A 10,931-nucleotide genomic window follows, 5' to 3' on the forward strand; every position below is an offset into this window, starting at 1 on the left:
AGACGGGAGCATGAATCTAAAATAACAAATTTGATCGATTAATCTGATTAATGATTATAAAATATTTTTAATCGATCATGATAACTTTTATCACAACTAGTATTATAAATTTAAGAAATTAAAATTATTATATTATCTTAATATATTCAATTGACATCTCAATTAATTAATTTCCAATTATTCAATTAAGTATTACAAGTTGCTTCCCTATTAATTTTTTTAAAAAAAATAAAAATTGCTCTAGCTATTAATTTCATCAGTTTTAGCATTTTAAGACACCGGCTATAAAACAGAACCACACTACAGTGCTCTCATAGAAACCACCTGTTTTTAAGACCGTGCTGTCTGCTTGTTACCCTGCCAATCCATCCACTCGTAACACTAACTACCCGTCATCACAAAATCATGGCCGGAGCTCTTAACTTTACTCCCTCACTCATATACCGCCCAATTTTCAAAGCTAAAACTAATACCTCTATTAGTAGAAATTCATTTAGCATAAGGTCGTCGTCAACACAAACACCAGTCACCTCCAAAGACGAGCCGCCCAAGACGACGACGTTCTCTCCCCCACCCAATTTCAAACCTCCGGAACCAAAGGCCTTCTCAATTAGACCTGATAAGATTTTCGATATTCTGGGAGCTTCTCTCGCTTTGTTTTTTCGCCTTGGCACCGGTGCTTTTGTTTCTGGGTAGGTATCTTTTTACTTTACACATATGCTTTTATTTATTTGCGAAATTGTTTAGTTAACTTATGGGATAGTGTGTTTGATCAAATTATTTGTTGCTATATTTTTTGAAATTCATTTAGAACAAGTCCAGTAGGTTACCTGTCTCATTACTTATTAATAATATAAAATAATGAATAGCAAGTCTTAGTGATTTAAGTAATCTACTTTTAGTGTCAACTCCGATAGCAATCCCTATATTTGTTCTCCTAAAATTATTTTAATAATAAATTTGAGAGAGAGAATGGGAAGACGAGGGACAAGACAAAGAAAGAAGGAGAGAGATTATTATTTTATTCATAAATATTAAATAGGTAATGGCCAGAGGTTGCTTATAAATAGGTAATGGCTAAGAGATTTGAGGTTGTGCTAGTGATTTAGGTAACCACTAGCATAGTGTTGGAGTGCATTTTTTTGACACATTACCTAAATGTGATTTTAGGACATCATATAGGTAACCTATTGGACTTGCACTTAGTTTCTTTTTTCAGTTTCTGCGTGTTCTTTTCCGTAATTGTTGTAGCTTGCTGTAACGTGACAGGTATTCAGCTTCAGTTGTTTCTAAAGACGAGGTTCCATCTGATCAGTATGCACTCGGAGTTGCTGGTAATCTTGTTGATCCTACTTCCGTATTACATTACCCAATTTGAGTTTTGAAGCATGATTCGTGCAGAATACAATTGTCAATTGGCCCTTCTCTGAAACATTGATATGTTTATGTATATATTATTGAAAATACAGAGCCACATCTTTTGAGCATAATTGGTCAATTTTGGCGTTGTTGACACTGGTTGACAACATCATACTCAACTGTGATATTAAATTTGTTAAGTTCTAACTAGAATTAGAAGTAGATGTGTAAGGTATATATGTTAACTTGCTGATTTTCAAGACACGATGTTGTAAGAGTTTTTCTTTACTCTTACTGATGAAGCTTGTCCCCGTTTCTTTAGCAGATGTTAATTTAATATTTTGGTTGATTTATCGGTCAATTTGTGCTTCAACAGGTTATAAAATCAAGGAGACATCAAAGCCAGGTCCTCGACCTGAGTTACCTATTGAGTTATATGAATTTGAAGGGTAACTAAAATTTTCCATTTGTCATTTGTTATTCTCTGAATAGGATAGCTAGCAATATTATGTATATATCTTAGAATTTCACTTGTACCCTTAAACTAGAATAATTTTTTTTGGTTATAACCTTCTGCATGATTATAATGAGTTAAGACTAAATCTCTGTTGCTTTCCCACTGTGAATTACCATTGAATGCGTGGAATCATCAGCTGTCCATTTTGTCGAAAGGTAAACTTCCAATTGCTCAGCAAATTTTGTTTAAACCAAGTGTTCGCTTTTAACATGAATGCCACCATGTTTGTCTGATTCGTGAGCATTGTACATGATGTCCAAGATTCGAACCCCTTTCATAGCACAATATGTTAATGGTATTGAACTTATTTCTCATGCCTTAACTTCCGGTCGATAAATTTGCAGGTGAGGGAGATGGTTGCAGTATTGGATCTTGATGTTTTATATTATCCTTGCCCACAAAATGGACCAAATTTCCGCCCAAAGGCTATACAGATGGGTGGAAAGAGGCAATTTCCCTACATGGTTAGATTATATCTGTTTTTTGTTATCCTTGTTTGTCACAAATAGTCTGTGCAGGAAAGGGTTGACTACATAGATATGGAGTAAATTTTTACAAAGAATATTTATCAATAGAATGTGGCAGGAATACCAATTCAACATACATAATTACTGTAGTCATGCATCAAATGGGTTCATAAAAATTTACTAGACATGCAATTGTTGACATTGACTAGTAAACTTATATTAAGTATTAACATTAAAAAACAGCATCTAGATTGGTATTGTCCGGCATTTTTTTCCGAAAAGAAAAAATTAGAAGACTTCAGAGGTGGTGCTTTTTGAAATGGATGTTAAGCTTCTACCCTTTCCTCTCTGCAGGTTGATCCAAACACAGGAGTTGCAATGTACGAGTCAGATGACATAATGAAGTATCTGGCTGAAAAATATGGTGTGTTGGTTATAGTGATATCAGTATATTTGGAATTAATTTGTTGATACAATATACGATTGTAGTAATGCTCAAAAAACCTAATCAAAGAGTACTGCTTATTGCTTTACGCTAAGGCTATGCAGTCTTAAACGCGTGCTTTTTAAGCTTTATTTCTTTGTTTCCAGATACTAACTATATTAGTGGACAGGCAATTCGATTTTTTTTTTCTAATTCCCTACAGTATTTATTTATTTAAATTGTTTTTGAATAGTTTCTTCATTCCTGTTTCCTGTAATCCTGTTTTGTTCTCACATTGCGCAGCATTGAACAATAATTTTCACTTTTTAAGCATATTCAATTCTTTCTTTTAACAGGTGATGGAAATGTCCCTTTGTTGTTGTCACTTGGTCTTGTAACGGTTAGCTATTTCCTCTTTGACTAATTTTTCCCCCAAAGTGCTGCATAATAAAGGCAAAATATATTTATACTTTTTATAACTATATCTCTTGCAGACTTTGACAGCAGGCTTTGCTATGATCGGTCGAATGGGAAAGGTATATATTATGGTTTCCGAAAAATATTTATATGAGCTACCTCAAATTGTTTTATATTTGTATATAATAATATTTTTCCCTCCTTTTTTATTCCCTTTGTAATCTTGAACTCTGGTATGCTCCTTTTGGCATCTGAAAAGGCCTTTCCCAAAAGGTTATCTACTGCCAGTAGTACAAATCGGCACTGCTAGTAGAAGATAACTAACATTATAAATCTAATGATCCTTTATGAATTCACTTGCAGAATATATATGTGTTGGCATCAGCCCTCTCTGTTTTCTAGCCATTGAACAAATTTTTGTAACTTTCTGCAGGGAAGTTCATACACCCCATCAAGACTACCACCAAAACCTCTAGAACTATGGGCGTATGAGGTAATATTGTGGATTGTCTGCTAATCTAGAAATTTCTGTTCATACACATGCCAGTTTTAGTCTTTTAGATTCAGACATTGGAAAGATGAAATTATATGACTGTTCCTGGAGTTTTTTCCTACTTCCTTAGGCATACATTTTCTAACAGATCGATTTTGCTTGTCCTTCAGCCATCCCCATTTTGCAAAGTTGTGCGTGAGGTCCTCGTAGAGCTAGAGCTACCGCACATTCTTCATAGGTAATATTAGAACTTCTTTACTCTAAATTTGAGACATTTCAAGCACTTAATGAAGTGTAGAATATTCATTAATGTCTTGGAAAAACTATAGTCTTCAGACAGGAACTATGGGTAGTTGGGTATTGATATGTAGACCGAGGATGGTTGTGGTGGTAGTAAGAACAATAGTTTAAGATGAGGCGATCTAGCTTTAATAATGAGTGGTTGATATTCTCAACTTACAGCTGCTTTTTACTAAGTTTCCGCTTCTTGTTTGGCTCTTTATATTTCCATGCAAAGTCAGTTCATTCCTTCTTAAGAGCTTAAGTTATTTGTTGCAGTTGTGCTCGTGGCAGCCCAAAGCGACAGTTAATCTATGAGAAAGCTGGACACTTCCAGGTTATTCTCTTTTCTTTCATGTACAGCGGTGGTTATAAGATTACCAATACATTCCGTCTCAAAATAATGACTACTGACTACAATTTGCAGGTACCCTATCTGGAAGATCCAAATACCGGTATCCAGATGTTTGAAAGTGCAGAAATTGTCGAGTATATTAAAGCGACTTATGCACTTTGAGAAGCTATGGTACTTGTCTTCATCTTTCTTGTCACAGACTGATAGAACTATCCTGTCATCACAGTGCTTTACATATCAATGTTTCGGTCTGATGCTTCTGTATTTTTTGTGCTTTTGTCAGAGAAGGAAATCAGAAGCCTTGTTCTGCAAAGGCTCGAGAATTTTATCTATATACCGTGCTTTTATACCCAAAAAATTGTAATCCTTATTCTGATTGAAACTTATGGGATAAAATGTCCTGCAATTGGCAAATATTTGTTGTATAGTAGAAAGAACATTAATTTCACAAAACCTAAAATGTAAGAAAATCTGTCATCCACTAGTTATAAGAGGTGACAATTGTTTGCGAAGGTAATTTATAGTTTATAGTTGATCATGTATATTTCAATATGAGTATATGACAATGTATTTAAACTTGAGAAGCAGTATTGAAAGCAAGCCTAGCAGATATATACTCCACTTTTTTAATGGTCTCAAGTTCCTTTATATGGATTTCTACTCATCTTAAATTACACATTACTCCTCGCGAACATTTTCTCATCAAGAAAGGGGTAGTAAACCCTGAAGCAAAGAAAAGAATATCTCAACTCCTACTTTAACGTTTTTGACCGCCGACCCACCCCTTAAAACCTGGTTTTGTTTCGTGTTTATAAATTTATGCTCCCCGCATAAAAGCAGGAGTATTTGGATGCAAAGTCCTTCTCATCAGACAAAGTTTTATTAAATTAAATACTTCTTGGTACACCAGAACAATATCAAACTTAAAACTAGTAGGATGAGTTTTCACATGATGCCAAATATTATATTTCAAACAAAGCTAAGAAACAGATTCCCAGCTCCACTCAAATAAAGAAAACAAAGACAAATTATTTACAACTTCAACCAATATATAATTTAAAATAAAAATCTATAAAACCGGCGAGGACGCCAGCTCAGCTCACCAAAAACACGCCTAACTACCTAACCCGTTCATTCTATGATTCTATTTCACCCCAAGACTCCATACGCCGACCGGACACGAACCGCTTCATTCCACCTAAACCGGCCGGTTCGATCACCGGTTCATTACTTACAGAAACATTCTCACACCTTTTACTCCTATTCTTCTTTCTATGTGAAGACGATTTCACCGATGAATCTTCACTTTTCGCAACCGCTCCACGTCGATCAGACCGAAACAACGAAAATAAACCGCCGCAAAAACCTACACGCTCCGGTTCAGTCCTCACAGCCGGTTTTCCATCTTTCTTCTCCGGCTTACGACGGCGAATCCTCTTCGACCGGACTCGTCCTATACACGAGACCTTCGGCGACGACGGCTCGTTCATATGCGCCGTCGACTTCCCCACCGACTCCGGTCTTTTCGGCGGAAACAAGCGAACATTCAGCGGCTTACACCTCCGCCGCTCGCAAAAAGTATTCTTCTGCGTCTTCGGCAATCCAATAATCGCCGCGGCCTTCGACTTGGACTTCAAATTATGCGAAAATCGCTGCGAATTCGAGTTCGAGTGACTAGAATTCACGACGCTTCCTTTAGTTGATTCCTTGCGCTCGAGAAACGCGTTACGATCGAACCAGTCGAACTCGGCGTCTTTAGACAACCAAAACGACTCCGGCGGCGCATCGGCGGCGACGACGGTGGGATCGTCGCCGCCGAGTGGCTCGCAAGCGACTTTGCGACCACTGGTACTGCGGACTGAGGCGAAGGCAGCTTCTATATCAATTGATGGCATGCTAGAGAGAGAAACAATGTTTGAGAGATTTTATTTGTTTTTGAGATGAGGAAAGTTAGAGTTGCATGAAACGTATTTATATACGGAATGACACGTCAATGATTTTTATTTTCTGCTAAATGGACGGGGAATATTGTGGGCGGGCGGATTTTGTTATGGTTGCTTTTGTATTTTCATATATTATTTTCTTTTGTTCCGTATGGTAGTATTTTCTAAGTCCCCCTCTTTATTAATATTGTTTTACATTTCTTGGCACGTATCTTAAAATATATAAAATATTATTTTATAATTTATTTTTAACTTTTTATTTTTTAAGAAAAATCGGATATTAAATTTTATTTGAAAGAATAAAGATAAAATAATTTATCAAATTGTACAATATAAAAAGACTTAAAATATGTGTCGGACGTTCGCTTTCAAATGTTAAGGATCTTAAAAAAATGGAGAGAATATAATTTGATATTTATTCTATGATAATTTTCATAATTTTCAGGGTGTTTTCAGAGTAAGAATATCCCTATACGTACATGATCACAATACTAAAAATGTTGTGATATTAATATCGAGAGATATCTACATTTTTTAATATTTACTCTCCTCGATGTGCAGAAATTTTTTCTACTCAAATTAAATGTATACAACAAAAACATGTATAAACGGTACGTATCCTATCAAAATTGAAAATATCGTCACACAACCACAAAATTATAAGCTAAGATGTACCCCTCGTATCCAATTAAAATTAAAAATAGCGTCAGACAACAATAAAATTAAAATAAGCTAAGATGTGTCTCTTCTCTTCGAAATAATATTTTTGACTCGCTGTACATATTTTGAGGTGTGAGGAAAATACATTTTTATATATCATTTTCAATTTTTTTTTCTAAATTAAAATTTAACATCTACAATATTTTAGAACAGAAAATTTGAAAAATAATATATGAAAATATATTTTTTCACATAACAAATTACGTGGGGAAAAAAAATCAAAGCGACTACTATTTTGTAATACGGAAAGTATATGTTTATTGACTTGAATCTGGAAATAAAATATTCAAGAAAACTTCCACCGACCGTATATTATTTTATGATTCTAGCACAAAATTACAACTAAAATCAAGAAAGATATTAAGTTTTCAAATAACATAAGTATAGAACTCTCATAACTAATTCAATAATGGAACTCAGTGAATTTACCAAAACATTGTAGGGCTCGAATAATTTCTTCTTGAATTTGAAATTGAATTCCTAAGCAATTGATGCAACTCTCAGCTGATATATGCAAAATTGGCTCATATTTTCTAAAAATATTTTTTTTTTCTGTTTTTGCAAAATTGCATGTTTCAGCCGAATGAATTATTAGTCGATTAAAATATAATTTCAGTACTATTCTTTTGATAAAATTCTACTCGTATATTACTGATAGAGCATAAAATGTGTGCCAAGTTGATTTGTTTAACTTATTTATGTCCGTCACATGACTAAAACTTGGGTGTTCCATAAATTTTGAAAGAAACAGTTTTGGTCAAAGGTGATCCACGCAAGCTGAGAACAACGGAGAAACTGAGAGACAAGGATTACACATCTACACATCGTCATCCACTACGTTCATTTGGAACATTCCAAAATCCCGCTGTCTTTTCCATCAGTGATCAGTCTTTACGAAACCCGATGTATAAAATATCGACAGACTTCGCGAGCAAACGGATGATAGTCGATGAGTACTTAAAAAAATCGGAGTGCCCTCTTGACAAATACTTAATTACGAAAAATTCTGGCAAAAAAAAAAATTACGGAAAATAAATTTTAATTTTCTCTAAAATTATATGTCCTCTGTTTTTTATATGACACATTTGACTTGGACGCGTAATTTCTTTACATATTCTTATTCAAAATTTAATTACATATTTTTATTCAGAAAAAAAAAGAAAATTTCAAAAATAATATTTTTAACTACCGCGTCAAACCACTTAAAAGTGCGTGTTAAAAAAACAAATCTCATGTATTAAAAAACAAAGAGAATATTTGCTTATAATTATTTTGAATATTAATGTTAAAAAGGTGTTTCTTATTTGTTATTTCATTAATAACAAATAATTCGAATTCCATATTTCATTTAAATCCAAATTGGGTTGAGGCGTTTTTTTCTACATGTTCACCCCTAATTGGTATACATTATACAAACACATCATGCTTTTTATGTATATATAAATCAAAGGTTGTCGATTTTAAAATAATTGTAACTTTTTTACATATAATATCGATGACAGAGATTGCTTACAGTTATTTTATCAAAGAATTAGATTGATTCAAATTATTAAAATTTAAAAAAAATATATATGTTTTTATTTTCATGTGATAATCCTATCCGTACGAGTTTCTATTATGAATTTCAGGAATATCATGTCATATATTTAAAGTGTTATTCCCTCTTACCCCTATTTTTTTAGGTTACTTTTTGGCACATTTTCCCACGTTCATTTTAAATATAAATTTTCTTAAAAAGAAATTCTGAATAAAAAATTGAAAAAATATGAAACTATACTATAAGAGCCCTCAAAATGTGTGTACACGGACGGAGGGAGTATAAAAGGTACAAGTACTTTACTCATCGAGATAAAGTATAAAAAAAATTACTCATCGAGGTAATTTATGTGTACTTTATCTCGATGAGTTTGATATAAACAATTATTTTATCTTTTATTATCAATATCTTAAGATCTTAAACTAAATTTCTATTAATTAGAAAAGATACCTGTACCGATCTGGCGTTATTGTGTGAATAATTTTCAAGGTGGTTCTATTCCTAGTCCACCATGCCGATAAACACAAGGAAAAGTAGCATTTCAAGGTTACACACCATATATATTAATTAGCCGGTAGGTAGTCAATTAAGAGCTTTATATCATGAGAGCTTTATGTCTAATCTTGACCCAAGGAGATTAGGTTTATAGAGTAATCAGATGATCTTGATTTCAGCTTGAAAACAAAACTCTACGACTCTGTAGAAATTAACTTTATTGTTGTCTTGGCCATAAATGTTGACCAAATATCAAATTTAAAGCATATCTGCTATTCTTTTAACCGGGGAATAAAGGTGATAAGGAGTTTAAAAAAAAAAAACACAAATACAAGAACAAAATAAAATCACTTTCGATTTAAATAAAATTATATATTTGAAGCGCTGAACAATTAATAATTTTAAACTATAAAACATTAATTATGTAAACATTTACAAGCAAAACTAGAATTATATATTGAAAATTTAAATTGCAGATAATTTCTAAAAATTTATGCAGCACTAAAATGGGTCAACAATTTAAGTATTAAGTCCACGCTCATGTTTGATGAAATGTATGAAAATGGTCCGGGAGCACACAGACAAGGATCCTCAATAAATCTATGGGCCAGCTGAATACGTTTACTTACCCTTTGAAAATGCATACAAACACAAACCAAGTTTGTAAAGCATGATTCCCTCCCTGTTTACGTTTGCAAGTACATGTGAGTGTACATTTCAATGGCAGGGGTGTATGACCCGTTTTATTGTTCTAGAAGCTTATGATACAGAGATTATTGCATTGAGATAATTATTTGTTGACGAGAGATTTATTATTAGTAGAAATATGGACTTTTTTTATATTACAACCATTGAGTATCACCTCATGTTTTTTTCCAAGTGAGTATCACTTCATTTTATCTGTGGCAGACGATTTTTTTTTTTTAAACAATAATAAATGGAAGTAACTTTTACATAGATGTTACTCCCTTCGTCCCATTGAATTTATACGTTATTTTTTGGAACACTTTTTAAGGCTCTTTTAAAATATAGCTCCATAATATATTTCTAAATTATTTTTTTAATAAAAATGTGATGTTTAAACTTTTATCCAGAAAAAAATTAGAAAAACGTTATAGAACTATAATTTATAGGAGCTTTGAAATGCATGCAAACAGTGAACGTATACAATACACCGGGACGGAGGGAGTAAAAACCAAGAGAAATAAAAAATTATATATTACTATTAATACACATGAATTTTTGCTAATAATTTCTTTTACAACTGTGATGAACTTACTGACGATGGGGTGCTCCCTCAGCCGTCCTAATTGTTTACGTTCACTGTTTGCACGTTTATTAAGATTCCTATAAAGTATAATTACATAATTTTTTAATGAAAATTTAAATGCCAAACTTTTATTTAGAAAAAAATAAAAAATATTATGAAACTGTATTTCATAGGAGCGTCAAAATAAACGTAAAAAAATAACGTAAAAAACCTGCTAAGACAGAGGATATATATATATATATATATATATATATATATATATATATATATATATATAGGCTAATGATCAAATAGAAACCAATTTTAAAATAAAAACTAGAAACCAATACAAGTTAGTGATATTCTCAGTACAATTTAGTGATATTCTCTTTAGGATTTAGTGATATGTGTTGCAGGAATTAGTGAAAATTTAATATCCAGATATGTTCCAGCTTAAAATCTCTAGATCTGTTCATGTTTTCAATTCAGATGGTGGTGATAGTGGTGGAGATGGTGGAGGTGAAGGTGAAGATGGAGGAAGGATGATTGTAGCGGAGGTTTGAGCGGCTTGAAGTGGGGGGTTGGAGCGTTGCCGGATTAGTGGCGGCTCCGCGTTTGAAGTTGAGTCGAGTGGAGAAAGAAGTATGAACATGGTTGAAGGAGGTTGAAGCAGCGA

General features: G+C 33.1%; 2 protein-coding genes across 3 annotated transcripts; one reads left to right on the plus strand and one right to left on the minus strand.

The window, feature by feature from the left end:
- The first annotated feature begins 285 nt into the window (after positions 1–285).
- On the plus strand, positions 286–4,853 carry LOC108224692 (uncharacterized). 2 transcript variants are annotated; one of them, XM_064079703.1, is made up of 13 exons: positions 286–692; positions 1,270–1,334; positions 1,736–1,808; positions 2,013–2,031; positions 2,221–2,340; positions 2,698–2,767; positions 3,124–3,167; positions 3,262–3,303; positions 3,618–3,677; positions 3,848–3,915; positions 4,236–4,293; positions 4,384–4,482; positions 4,600–4,853. In XM_064079703.1, exons 1-12 carry the CDS (start codon positions 406–408, stop codon positions 4,471–4,473), a joined length of 996 nt encoding a protein of 331 aa, XP_063935773.1. In that variant the 5' UTR covers positions 286–405; the 3' UTR covers positions 4,474–4,482; positions 4,600–4,853. The 2 variants fall into 2 exon arrangements, with proteins under 2 accessions (XP_063935773.1, XP_017254872.2); XM_017399383.2 differs by having other exon boundaries at positions 287–692; positions 4,595–4,853.
- A 400-nt stretch (positions 4,854–5,253) lies between these two features.
- On the minus strand, positions 5,254–6,261 carry LOC108225471 (uncharacterized). The gene has a single exon (XM_017400340.2). It carries the CDS (start codon positions 6,204–6,206, stop codon positions 5,448–5,450), a length of 759 nt encoding a protein of 252 aa, XP_017255829.1. The 5' UTR covers positions 6,207–6,261; the 3' UTR covers positions 5,254–5,447.
- Between the last annotated feature and the right edge of the window lie 4,670 nt (positions 6,262–10,931).

This window comes from Daucus carota, chromosome 6, assembly GCF_001625215.2.
Source record: "Daucus carota subsp. sativus chromosome 6, DH1 v3.0, whole genome shotgun sequence".
Classification (NCBI taxonomy): domain Eukaryota; kingdom Viridiplantae; phylum Streptophyta; class Magnoliopsida; order Apiales; family Apiaceae; genus Daucus; species Daucus carota.

What these genes read in the sequence shown, in the direction of transcription:
- LOC108225471 (XM_017400340.2), bottom strand. Translation starts at nt 6,206, where the DNA reads ATGCCATCAATTGATATAGAAGCTGCCTTCGCCTCAGTCCGCAGTACC.
- LOC108224692 (XM_064079703.1), top strand. Translation starts at nt 406, where the DNA reads ATGGCCGGAGCTCTTAACTTTACTCCCTCACTCATATACCGCCCAATT. An exon ending in AGAGGCAATTTCCCTACATG is followed by an intron (nt 2,341 to 2,697) that starts GTTAGATTATAT and finishes TCCTCTCTGCAG; the next exon opens with GTTGATCCAAACACAGGAGT. An exon ending in CTACCGCACATTCTTCATAG is followed by an intron (nt 3,916 to 4,235) that starts GTAATATTAGAA and finishes TATTTGTTGCAG; the next exon opens with TTGTGCTCGTGGCAGCCCAA.